At 42.7% G+C, this 13761-nt stretch overlaps 1 protein-coding gene across 9 annotated transcripts in view; it reads right to left on the bottom strand.

Moving 5' to 3' along the window:
- Positions 1-13761, bottom strand: part of EPB41L5 (erythrocyte membrane protein band 4.1 like 5) — a 125787-nt gene that overhangs the window by 41018 nt on the left and 71008 nt on the right. For 5 of the 9 annotated variants that reach the window (XM_061609182.1, XM_061609180.1, XM_061609179.1 and 2 more), the window contains exons 17-18: positions 8074-8246; positions 4038-4129 (exon numbers count right to left, since the gene is read on the bottom strand). In XM_061609182.1, coding sequence (XP_061465166.1) covers positions 4038-4129; positions 8074-8246 — 265 coding nt within the window. Of the gene's footprint in view, positions 1-4037; positions 4130-6259; positions 6307-8073; positions 8247-12883; positions 13587-13761 lie in introns of those variants that run through there. The other 4 variants (XM_061609178.1, XM_061609183.1, XM_061609184.1 and 1 more) reach the window with 4 other exon arrangements.

Genomic DNA, 13761 nt, shown 5'->3' on the forward strand with positions numbered 1-13761 from the left:
CCACATAATACATATTACATTAGTCCAATTAGGAGGTTACCAATACATGAGTCACAATGGTCAAGTCATCCCTGTTCAGAAAAGGGCGTAGCTGGCATACCAACTGAAGTTGATAGTAGGTGCTCCTCATCTTTGATCCTACAAAGACAATGATGATCTGAAGTATCCCTAAACTATGTATCTGTTCTTTTCGAGAAGTAAAATCTCATCCAGAACAGGTAGAATTCCCAATTCCTGAACCTGGGAACCAGTCACTCATAAAGTATCCATCTTATCAAGATTCAGCTTCAGTTTATTTGCCATTAGCCAGTCCACTTCTACATCTGAATCAGGCCTCTCCCAATTGAGATGTAAAAGAGAAATAAGAATTAGGTGTCATCATCATACTGATGACACCATGCTCCAAATCTCCTAATCAGTGCTCCCAATGGCTTCACATAGATGTTAAATAACACTGGGTACAAAACAGTGCCCTGAGGCACCCCACAGCACAACCAGCATGATGCCAACACATAGTCAGTCAATGTTATTCTCTGAATCTGGTCCCATAAGTAAGGGTGGAACCACTGTAAGATAATGCCTCCAACTCAGGGAGATAACCAGGAGGATACTGTAAACAGTATTGAAAGCTACTGAGAGATGGAACAAGAGCAACAGGGTCACATTCCCTTGTCCCTCTTCCAAAGATGATCAGAGCAATCAAGGTCAATTCCATCCCAAGACCGAGCCTGAATCCAAGCTGGAATGGGCTAACGAAATCTGTTTCCTCCAAGAATACATGCAGCTGAATCACCATAACCCTCTGTACACCTTGCCCAAAAAATGGGTATTAACAGCTGAGTGGTAGTTGTCATATTCCTCAGGGTGCAGGGTGGGCTCTTCCAGGAGCAGACACTATCACCTCTTTCAAGGTGGCAGGCACCATTCCCTGGCATAAAATGTGTTATTTGCTCCCTGGACCCACCTGGTTAATGAGGAGGTGCTTCAATATTGCCCAGAAAACAAAGAACCATAAAGACCTGTGTATTCCTCAACGTATTTAGTAAACTACAATCCCCTGCCACTCCTGACAACCAGCAAGAAGGAAAAGGCCCATTTTTATTGGCTCATTATTTTTCTTTTCAACCAAATATTGGCTCCTAAAGTAGTTTCACAGCAATTAAAATCTAATTCACTAATAGGCAAAAAACCCTGTGGTTTAAGAACATACCTATAGTCAACAGATATTTCTATCAAACTTTAAAAAGCAGGGAAATTCGGCAGCTATAGTGAATGCACCAGGGGAGCAGGAGACCTGAACTCCTCTCTGAGATATTATACTGCCCTACAAATTGGTCAAAATGCAAACACTATTTGGGTTGGTCTTTCTGTTAGGCAAGCATCAGAATGGCATGGGGGTATTTTCAATTTAACATTGCGGAATGCAAAAAAATCCATGCTGACTATAGTATACAGCTACTCTTGAGGCTGTATAATACTTATCAATGGTTCCTTCTCAAATTGGGCAGAAGTAACGAGTGGAGTACCAGAGGGCTCGGTCCTGGGCCCAGTGCTCTTCAACATTTTTACTAACGACTTGGATGAGGAGGTACAGAGCATGCTTATCAAATTTGGAGATGATACAAAATTGGGGGGACAGCTAATACCGTGGAAGACAGAAACAAAATTCAAAGGGAACTTGATAGGCTGGAGCATAGGGCTGAAAACAACAGAATGAAATTCAACAGGGATAAATGCAAAGTTCTACACTTAGGAAAAAGAAACCAAATGCACAGTTATAAGATGGGGAATACTTGGCTCAGCAATACGACATGTGAGAAGGATCTTGGAATTGTCATTGATCACGAGCTGAAAATGAGCCAACAGTGTAATGTGGCTGCTAAAAAGGCAAATGCTAGTTATGGCTGCATTAACAGAAGTACAGTTTCCAAATCGCATGAAGTATTAGTTCCCCTCTATTCAGCACTGGGTAGGCCTCATCTTGAATACTGCATCCAGTTCTGGTCTCCGCACTTCAAGAAGGATGCAGACAAACTGGAACAGGTTCAGAGGAGGGCAACAAGGATGATCAGGGGACTGGAAACAAAGCCCTATGAGGAGAGACTGAAAGAACTGGGCATGTCTAGCCTTGAGAGGAGAAGACTGAGGAGAGAGATGATAGCAGTTTTCAAGTTGCCACACAGGTTTCCACACAGAGGAGGGCCAAGATCTGTTCTCGACTGTCCCAGAGTGCAGGACACGGAATAATGGGCTCAAGTTGCAGGAAGCCACATTTCGACTGAACATCAGGAAAAACCTAACTGTTAGAGCCATACGACAATGGAACCAATTACCTAGAGAGGTAGCGGGCTCTCCGACACTGGAGGCATTCCAGAGGCAGCTGGACAGCCATCTGTCGGGAATGCTTTGATTTGGATTCCTGCATTGAGCAGGGGGTTGGACTTGATGTCCTTATAGGCCCTTCCCAACTCCACTATTCTCTGATTTTACGATTCTATTCTGTGATTAGAAGGCGATACAATCCTGCCTGCTGATGCAAGCCTTAGCTGTGTCTGGCCATGATGGAGGAGTGACTGGCCAGAGACTTCCCTACATGACCATTGCTAGCTACGAAGATTCCCAGCTAGGAGCTGGCTCCAAACATAATGGAGGAGTAATCTAGCATCAGCTTTCTCCTCCACCATTGAAAAAAATCTATTTGGTAGTTGTAGGTGGCATGCATGCACTACCCAGGCTGCTGGATGACAGCAGTCATACTAGCTAAAGACAGTATAAATACTAAATGCTTATAGACTCAAGCACTAAAAGTCCCTGTAGTCATACAAAACCAACAAATATATTATGTGTTGATTACAACCACGGTGCTTTCTGGTGATGATATGCATGAGCACAAGGAAGTAAAAAATATACCCCATGTTCCCATGAATTGCTGGCACCAAGTGATTTTTGTCAGCTCAGACACTATTTCCTTGATGCAGCTGAGACCACAGGATTGCTCCATGTGAAGGATTTTAGACTACGAGTTGGACCTCAGCGTGGGAGCAAACATTTGGCTCCACATCACTGGTGGAACGAGTGGAGGGAAATGCACTTCATTTTTTTTGTTTGGTTTGGAAGTCTGTAACCTGCAGTGTTGCTCACTCCTGGGGGCTGAAGCTGTCCTGCAGGTACTTTGTGTTCTAGGAGATCTGTTCTCAATTAAAGGGGTTGTGCTCCTCCAAGATATGATGCCATCTGCTTCCTCTCAGACTGTAAATGAATCTAAGGTATGCAGGAAGATCCTGTCCTGTCTGGTGCCGAGGAACACAGGCTCACACAGTTCAGTAAAGTTTTCTCTTTTTATTAAAGTGACAGTTATATCATCAGCTTTTTGACTCATTCACCTAACTATGCTTTCTAAGAGCTATTTCCCTGACTAGCGCTGATTAAGAAAGCCTCCCGTTACAGACATTGACTCAGCACCCCCTCCTTGTTAACACCCCCCTTAACACCCCTTTGTGTGCAAATGACGGGTCCTCCTAACCCCGGCTGGCTGTTCTTCTTCACGCCTCTGAATTCTGCGAGAGTGAGGGGAAGGGGAGGAAAGTTGCTGGACCTCAACTTCTCCCCCCAAATGAGGGGGGCTAGCTGACTGGATAGGCGTGGGAAACTGCTGAGCACCCGGCTGGGAATCAGCAAGTGGATCAGGTGGCTCCTTGGGCGCAGGAGAAAGGAGTGTGTCCTCAGAAGCAACCTCGGACAGCTCTCCCTAGGCTTCCATGGGAGGAGTTGGGATTTGGGTGCGCTGAGATTCTTCCTCCCTCAACTCCACGCCCGAGTCCTCAAAGTCAGAACCCTCCTGCTGCAAGCCCTCCCCCATCCTGGGTCACAACAGATCCCAAAGAATTTCTATCAGATTAATGCATGCATCTATTTAACTTTTAGTGTGATTTCCCAAAAACAATATAAAGACAGGGCCAAACGGCAGTAAAGTAACAAGTTTCACTGAAACTTAAAATTTACATCCAATAACTATGGGAGGAATGAATGCATAGTACCTGTTTGTTGGTGTTAATGTTGGATTGGGAAACCAGCAATGGGTTGAGTTCTGCTTCCAGACGTTTCAGTTTCAATGATGCATCTTCAATTACTCAAAAAGAAAAGGACACAATATAAATCAATCTAAGACTAGAATGCAGTTCTGAAAATCTTTGGCATTTCTATCAACTATTAAAAACAGAATTTTCAATAGCAGTTTTAACTATTTAAAATGGGATTTTTAATACTGCAGTCACACTTATGAATATTGCATTTGCACCAGCTGGAAGCATCTAGAAAGCTTAATATTGGTATGGGTTTGGGGCTGAGATGGACAATTTCTCAGAATCCCCTTCCAGCCTCTGATTTGGAGACTTGTACTTGGGGATGAGAAACCCTCTCTGCTGGTCAGATGAACTTCTTCTGTTTATCCAATAGGGTGGCTAGGTGGGTTAATGGGTCTATCAGGTGCCCGTCAACTGGTGAATGGGCCACGGGGATCCTTTTGTCATTGAAACTCTTCAGGAGAGCCCCCCCCCCCCCGGGTGGAGGAGAGGCTTGTTTTTTTAGCATGTCTTAGAAAGGCTGGGAACTGGAGGCAGGCAGAGAGACTGGCTCTCCGCCCAATGGCCTTTGGGGTACCTCCTGTAATCCTGATGGAAAAGCTGGATATTGGACTGCTGATGCCTTGAACCCCTCCATCCTAAGCTCAGGTTGGAATGTGTGTAAATAAACCATATTTCGTAAATACACCACAGTCTCCGCTGACCTTCTTCCAAAGGAAACCAAGCCCTGGGCAAGCGCAGGGACCCCTGAAAATCTCACTGCTTGGAGATTGGGGTGGGGCGCAACAATATTTTATAAGAATTGTGGTCAGTGGCAGGTAAGCTCATGAACAGGTGAGGGTCACAATTCCTACTGAATGTTAAAAGCTTTCCAGAGTTTTTAGGTAATTCAGGCACAACACTCCTACGTGTGGCTGTGCAGACAACAGAAAGAAGAACCCAATGTCAACACCAGGAGAGTATTCTGGCAAATTTCTGCATTTTCTCTGGTGCATGCAAAGCTACTAATTGCATAACAAGAAAAACCAAAATTACAACCTTTAAAAACAGAGGGGCTCTATTCTGGTATACACTGAAAGGAAAAATAAGTTCTGTTCTGCTGAAGCAGAACGAGACCAGTGTACAGGGCAGGAAAAGGAAAGGTGGCAGTAGATTTCTGGACCTAGGAACCAGTAGCGTTAGAGATTTCTTGCCCCTGTACGGTTCTTTGCTGTTCTCCAGAAAATGTTAGTTCTTGGTTCCTATCCCTGCTTTCCTTTCTCTCATTTCCTTACATTAACTCCAGAACAATATTAATTTAAGCAAAAGTCCAAATTGAGCCAGAATAAATTCATGCAAAGTACATGAATCCAAGCTTATTGGGTACAGATTTTGGGGCTCCCATTGCTCAAAATCTGGATTTGTGCAGAGTGCAGAACACATATATACTCTTAACCTGGCTTTCAAGATCATTGGCCAAACAAATAAATAAAGCAGTAAGTGGCACATGATAACACACCATCACAGAGGAACAATCTCCAGGAAAATCTGTTCCAAAAGCTACATGGAAAAACCAACTAGATCCCAAGAAGAAATGTGGGTTACATCTCCCAAAGCCTACTTGAAAGGTCAAGAAGTAATGAGGCCAACCAGTCACAAGAGGATGGGAGGTGGAACTAGTCTACATGGGGCTTTATGATCCCCAGGACTGTGTGCTTCAAATCACCTCAAGAATAAAATGTAATAGTAATTCAAAAACACCATGCTGTCTTGAGTTCCATGACAGAAGGATATAAAGTAATGACACCCAAAACCAAGCTGCCCGAGTCAGTTGTATCATTCACTTAATGGTAGTGCCACTCTCTTATTTCAGTTTTGCTCATAGGGGATCTCATCACAATTTTCCCATATTATGTGTAGTTCAGTTTTTGATGGCTTTTTAAAAGCTCAAATCACCCTAACTCTAGCTTTAGAAATTGGGGTTTGTTTTAGAAGATAAAACTAGGTAACTGACCTGTTGACTGCTTATAGCATTAATACTGATGATATAACCAGCCACAGGAAGGAAGAAGCTGCATTTATGTGGCTGGGCCTGACTTGCCCCCTGAAGTGCTTCGTTTACAGCAGCTGCTGTCATTTTGATGGTTCCTCCTCCTGCTTCAGCTGTACAAACATATTCAGTGGGGTGTCTGCTGGTTCTTGGGTGAAATTCCTCATGGATCCACAGCATGGACACAAGTTGGTCCTTAAGCCAGAGGATAAGGAGGACAGTCATTGACAGGGAGATATGACCAGTCTGGTGAGCAGCACGGAGTGGGACAGCTACATGCTAACTCGATCATTTCAATCTGCAGAATTAGCACTTCTACAAGTGCCACACAATGTATGTTCTGCATCTGTGAGGAGTCATTCTCTTAGTGTGGCAGCACCTGCACTTTGGAACTCCCGGCCTATTGATATTGGGCAGGTGGCCATCACTCCACTGCTGAAAACCTTGTTTGTTTCATTGGGCCTATCCTGACATATAATTTGGTCACATCTGTTTTTACATTTGTTTTAGATATTTCATTGTTCTTAGATACTTTTAATAGTTTTTAAATGTTTTAAATACAGTTTAATTTTAATTGTATTTTTTTAATTACAGAAATGTTTGCTGCCCTGGGCTCCTTTGGGAGGAAAGGTGGGATATAAATTTAATAAATAATGATAACTCCAGAGCTCTGGCTGCCTGTCATCATCCTTGGGTGTTGTGCTGGGACACTGCTCCATCAGAACTCGCCACTGCTGCTGGTTCCCAAAGGCCCCTAAAGAATCATGTTCCCTGATGCTGACACTGGTAACATCTCTCCAGCATCTTCAATGAGTAGCACGATTCAGCAGGTGCTGCTGTTGGTTCCAGGTACACTGTAGTGCAAAGTGCCAGCAAAAAACCCCACAGTATCCTAGTACATGAAGACAATAGCTGGGAGAAAAAGGAAAAGAACAGGCTGAGATACTGTGGCTTGTCTCACTCCCTGCTGCCTGTTGGACTGGGGCTGCTGGTGTCTTTCTTCTAGCTGGGCCATCAGCAGAAAGATGAAGCAACCACAGCTGGTGGGTGTTTCATGGTCGGTCAGGGTGTTTCATGATAGAGTAGCTCCATCCACTCATACTGCTTCCTCCCTTCCACCTTACTTGTTGCAGCTGGCACCACGACAAGAGAGGAGAAAGCCAGCTTGGACGACAGACCAAGCTTTCTGGGAGGGAGGGATGGGCAAAATGCGGCGGCCAGATTGCTGACAAGGACCAAGCGGTCCGAGCATATAACACCTGTTCTGGCCCGCTTGCACTGGTTGCCAATATGTTTCCGGGCTAGATTCAAAGTGTTGGTATTAACCTATAAAGCCTTATACGGTGCGGGTCCACGATACCTTGCGGAACGCCTCTTCCGATATGAACCGGCCCGTGCACTACGTTCTGCTATGAAGGCCCTCCTCCGGGTTCCAACTCACAGGGAGGCCCGGAGGGTGATGACAAGATCTAGGGCCTTCTCAGTGGTGGCCCCCGAACTATGGAGCAGTCTCCCTGAGGAAGTACGCCTGGCGCCGACTCTGCTCTCCTTCCGGCGCCAGGTCAAAACCTTCCTATTCTCTGAAGCATTTTAAGTTACATTGATCTAATTTTAATAATGTTTATTGTATTGTTGATTGTATTTTAATATTATTTTGTTATTCATTGTATTTTTATACTATTTTATGTTCACCGCCCAGAGAGCTATCGCTAGTCGGGCGGTATATAAATTTAATAAATAATAAATAATAATAAATAATAATAATAAATGGGCAGGGAAGGCCAGAGACAATGTGACTCAGCTAAAACAATGGGCTCTTGTGGGATTTGGCTCAGTTTCAGAACACTGTCAATGATGTTAAGACAGCCTGTCCTGTCTGCATAACACATCAGACACTTTGCAATATCACAGTCAAGTAACCATAAAGTATTGTAAGTGTCCCAACAGTTATTACTTGCTTACCAACAAAAGCTGCATTCTCAGAGGGTTGGTCCTTGGTGCCATGAGGAGAGAAACTAAGGTCTGTTTCTTCCAGAGCTCCAGCTGACCCTCCAGCAGGAGGAAAACCAGCAGCATTGTCAATACAAGTTTTCAACAATTCCTTGTCATCCAGTAAATCAACAATCAGAGGCATACTACACAGGATACGAAAAGGAAACAAGGTTTCAGACATAACCAATTCAAATTAAGTCTGTGTAACAGGGATGGGAACTTCAGGCTCAGGATCCTAATATGATCCCCCAGGCCTCTCGATCCACCACTCAGAACTCTTCTCAACATACATACACTTCTCCCAAGGTTACATCCCACAGTAGCTCTGCTTCATGCCCTGCTTGGGTACTTTTGGCTTCTGGAATGTGCCCTTGAACTGTGATCTTGCCTATTGCTTGCTTGAATAGAGACTGAGTGTAAACGTTTTGACTTTTGCATGACTACTTTGTAGCCTACCATAGAAAGGTAAGTACCACATTTATCTGCTGCTCTGCCCCCACCCACCCCTGGCATACGGACCCCAGAAGGTTGCCCAAGTTGAAATGCGGCCCTCAAAGTTTCTCACTCCTTCTGTGCACTATGCAAGTACAGGTACAGGGCTCTCATGTTCCTCTCTAGCATTTTTTAAAAAGTCACAAGGTGTATGGATTGGGGTTGGGTAAGCATTTACAAGCGCTTGTAAAGGTTTCTGGGAGGCTTTTGCCCTGAAATGGGGTATAAATCTTTAAATAAATAAAATGACACAATACTATGACTGAAGCCTTCTCAAATACTACACAACTATTTTCCAGAATGTGAACATTCTTCTGGTATCCACTTTTTCCTGTTAGGCAAGCCAGAAAGGTACTTTTTCTTTACAATTTACTTCTTTGGACACAAATTTGACACCCACTCACATGTGGCTTTCCTGAGCTGCATTATGACTTTCATACTCATGTTAAGATTATGACTCTGGAAAATGCAGTTGGTAACAATTACTTCTTCAAAAAGCTCTGGATACAGATACAAATCTTAAACATTGTTATCTATTTAAAAGAATCAAGGTGTTCTATCCACTCTTGTTCATTCTCCTTACAATCTTATTACACAGCACTTATGTTTTATTATTAAGAATTATGATCCCATCTTTCACTTCCATGTTGCTATAGCACCCTCCCATAAAACCTGGATGGGGGAAAATGCAGCCTTTACAAGATTTTATTGCATTTCATACTTTCCACCGTTTTTTCTCTTTTTTACAAGCCAATGTGTTTCTTTTTAAAATGACTTGGTCTGCAGGCAGCATACAAAAATCATACATGCAAGATTTTTCAAACAAGACAATTTTGCTCTCCTTAGTCTCTCTACATGTTTTTGTTTTTTTACAAAAAGCTTGTCCACCCAATGTTGTATCTATTAGCAAAGGAATGGGTAGGTTTAGTTATATGTAACAGCCATAGCCCAATGGCAGAACCTCTACTTTGCATGCAGAAGACCCCAAGCAATGCCTCCTATCTCCAGATAGGGCTGGAACGTCCTTGGTCTGAAACCCTGGAGGCCTGCTGTGTCAGTCAGTGTAGACAATACTGAGCTTGATAGACCAATGGATTTAAGCTGCATAAGGCAGTTTTTTATGTTCCTTCTTAACATAATTTGAATATCATTCTCATCTTCTTTAGCCAACATTATTTGAGCATATGCAGAGCTCAATCTTGCCAAATATTTAAGAAGTGCATATACCTATAAATGACTTTTAGCTATTGGAAAGCGCTAATAGAGGTACTGCTTTACAAATTCTGATTGAGGGCCAAGGGGATGGAAGACAAGCTATCTTCATTGGTCCTATCTGATAGCTCAGTTTTTTCATGCGATGACAAACACATGAGAAGAACAAGAGAACGGTGCAAGACTCTGCCCCTCTGGTTTATAAGGACAAACTTTTAAAGTAGGGAGCCTCCTATAGGATCTCCATATGACTTAGAACTCTGATTATGCAGAGATTATTCTAAATCTTACAGGGAGCCTGAACAGTACAGGAGTCTGCCTGCTTCAGAAGTTCATTCTTCAACTTGTGGAGGGTAAAAAATACAACCAAGTGCCATCAGCATATTGATGACATCTCAACCAAAATCTTCAGTGGAATTCTTTAGTGGAAGCTTCATCTAGTTTGCGGTGAACAACTTGTGAACCTTTGCCTAATTTCATGTGGGTGAAGGGAGGCCAGAGTGTAGAAAGGGAAAAACATTGAAAAAAGGTGAAACATATGTGGAAGGAAAGCCTCAAGATGTACTGAGTCTGGCTTGGAGTTCTGAAGTGATCTGTCCTCTCAGCAACCCACTGAGTTGGGAGGAAGAGAGAAAAGGAGGGGATCCCACCCATTTTTGGCTACCCATCTGTCTGCCACAGTTACTTCCTCTTGTCAAATTTGTAATGTATATTCACATGATGCATAGTACAATTCTTTTTTGAAGCAACAACAGTAAATCAATGCGACTTTCTCCTCTCTCACATATTGTCTCCAGTACATTTTACTTATGTTAAAATATCCTTAGCATACAGGCCACAGGATAGCCTTGAGACCAAATTAAATTCTATTGATTGCTCAAGCAAAAGTAACTGTGGCAGACAGAGGGGTAGCTCCTAACCAGAAGATCACAAAAGATCTAGGATATTTTAGTGGTCTCTACATGAAACCACAGTCAGTGAGAAAGGTCTGAAGAAAACTTCTGCAATGAAGAAAACTGCTGCTCTCCTAAAGAAAACTGTCTTTTCACATGCACTGTTTCTTAGGACCGCTTCATTTGTCACTTTCATCAAAACAGATTAATACATTGCCCTGTAGCACCATGGTTCTCATACTATGGTGCAATCCCACCTCCCCTCCATAGGGGAAGGCACAGTGAAATTATAGGAAGGAAGAACATTCTGGAGCAGTCAGTCAGAGATACTACAGTCACCAAAAGTGCTATGCTAACTATTGGAGAGAAATAGAAACTATGCAACCACAATAGCGTCTTCTCATCATCTCCACCATGGCTGATTTTAGGAGCGAATATGAGATGCTATTTCTAGAACAGTGGTTCCCAAACGTTTTTGCCCATAGACCACTTGAAAATTGTTGAGGGTCTTGGCAGGCCACTTAATGATCTTTCTGCTTGTTTTAGCAACTGTAATGTGCTGTTCCAGAAGCTGTATGATTTTTTAAATTTATTTTTATTGCACCCTTTATTTCTTAAATATTGTACTATAATCTAAATTCCATAGAATTCAAATCGTAATACAATAAAATATGATACAAGAAATAAAATTAGACTGAGGAGATAATGATAGCACTTTTCAAGTACTTGAAAGGCTGCCACACAGAGGAGGGCCAGGATCTCTTCTCGATTGTCCCAGAGTGCAGGACACCGTATAATAGGCTCAACTTACAGGAAGCCAGATTTCAGCTGAACTTCAGGAAAAACTTCCTAGTTGATAGAGCTGTACGACAATGGAACCAATTATCTAGGGAAGTTGTGGGCTCTCCAACGCTGGAGGCATTCAAGAGGTAGCTGGACAGCTATCTATTGGGCAGCTACCTACTGCTTTATATTGGATTCCTGCACTGAGCAGGGGGTTGGACATGATGGCCTTATAGGCCCTTTCCAACTCTACTATTGTATAAATTATTATAAAATTATAATTAAAAATCAATATGAATATTTTATGCAATGGAAGTACTGTCTCCTATCTTCAACCACAAATCCACAGACATGCTGTGGACCACCTGAATGAAGCTCACAGACCACTCCCTGTTCTAGTACTCTTCCAATGTCATTGTTAGATTAGGGTACTGATCCACAGATGCACATATACAAAGAGGTACATGCCAAAGAGATGGCTACCAGTGGGTTGTAAGACTTGGGAGGTACAGTAAATTTAGAATGGGCTCAATTTTAAAAATGTTTAGAAATACCTCTGTAATATGTGGATGGCGGTGCGAGTTTTTCCATTTGTGGATGAGTGATGAACTATGGCCTTTAAAGTCCATATATTCTACAATGTCTCCTCACTCCCAATCATAACAATGGGCAGTTTGCAAGTTTGTAGATTACCAGGACAACCCCAACCCTGTCCAGGGAGTGGTGGGATGTGACAGAAAGGTGGAGCTACCGCTACGTCCACAGTCATGCTGCTCATGCCGGTTAGGGCAAGACAAGTAAAACTGTCAAGTGACAACAGTGGAGTTGGCTAGGGATCTAGCAGACTCTGGAGCGGCTCAATCCATCCTCTGGAATGCCTGTATTCCTACTGGAATATAGGGTTTGTTTGTTTTTTGTGAGCTAACACCAGCAGACATCCCTCTAATGGGATGAAATTGGGAACTCCACAGAGGCAGTGAACACTGGTGTCACTCTGCATGCAGAGGCCAGCAGGAGGAAAGACATGCCTGTGTCTCCTGATCTGAAAAAAGCCCCAATGGAGGAATTTCATCATGTCATAGGGATCAAACTGAAGTGAGGGAAGGTGCAGAACAATTTTCCTTTTGAATAATATGATGGAAGAATGAAGGGTGAGATGGAAATAGCCTGGCACATAATTCTGAGCTCTTGAGATTGCCAGGATCATTCTCTTTGTTTCTGAAGTAGATGTTATCTAGAACTGGCATGTCTGAAGCAGAAGAGAATTGGTCACATATAACGGGAAATGCTTACACCAATAGGGATACAGGCATGCTTACATGATTTACTAGTGAACACAGGTGAACAGGTTTTTGCATTCAGTGCAAAACATTTCAAAATGACACTCTCAGACAACCTACTTAATATTCCTTCAGGTCTCCTTGAAAGTATTTTATTTTTAATATAAAATGTATAACTGTATTTCATTTCCAATTAGGAGCGCTATTAAAAGTGCAGAAGATCTAAAAAAGGAGCAGCCTTCACCTACCAGTTGCCATCTCCTCTGTTCTCTTTTAAAAATATATACAACAGTTACAAGGTCATGTCAAGCACAATTAAACTAGTGTTGGTGCCCGTGTTTACTTAAAACCCTTGGAGAACAAAATATGGTTCCTATGGGTACAATATGCAGCTTTGTTACAAGGAAGCTATTTAATCCTTTTTTCCCCATTAAGAAAAGCCTTAAAATATTTTCTCTTCAATGTAACACAATCAGTGGCAAGAGATCTATGTTTAAAGAGAAATATCTAGTAAGCTATTCCTTAATATTCAGGTGTTTCAGCACATGGGCTAATTATTTAAAAAACCATATCCTTCAACGCATCAATACTCCCAGGGTGTCGCAGGGAACAACTGAGGTTTCCTAAAGGTCAAAGGTTCTACAAGTCAGTCATGGCAGTTTGGACACCAGAACCAAATGCCTGTCTGTACACTCCTGCATTCTTCACATTGCGTTCATGGACAAAGTCACTGTAGTGTCTATCCATTGAGTGGGCCGAAGGAGGAGACCACGCGTTCCATGCACTTCCACCACGTTGACAGCAGTCACCAGCATCATGGGGCCTGGATTGGTTTAGGGAATGGGATGGGGCACAGTTAGTATCTAGACACAAATGAGGAGAATGGAAGGAGGAAGAGGTAGCAAATGAAGTGGCGAACTAGGAAGAACAAACTTATTGAACAGCAAACAGTGTGTGTGAGCTTACAAAATACACAATTCAATTAAATGGACTCTCAA

The sequence above is a fragment of the Rhineura floridana genome, chromosome 2 (assembly GCF_030035675.1).
Source record: "Rhineura floridana isolate rRhiFlo1 chromosome 2, rRhiFlo1.hap2, whole genome shotgun sequence".
Taxonomy (NCBI): Eukaryota; Metazoa; Chordata; class Lepidosauria; order Squamata; family Rhineuridae; genus Rhineura; species Rhineura floridana.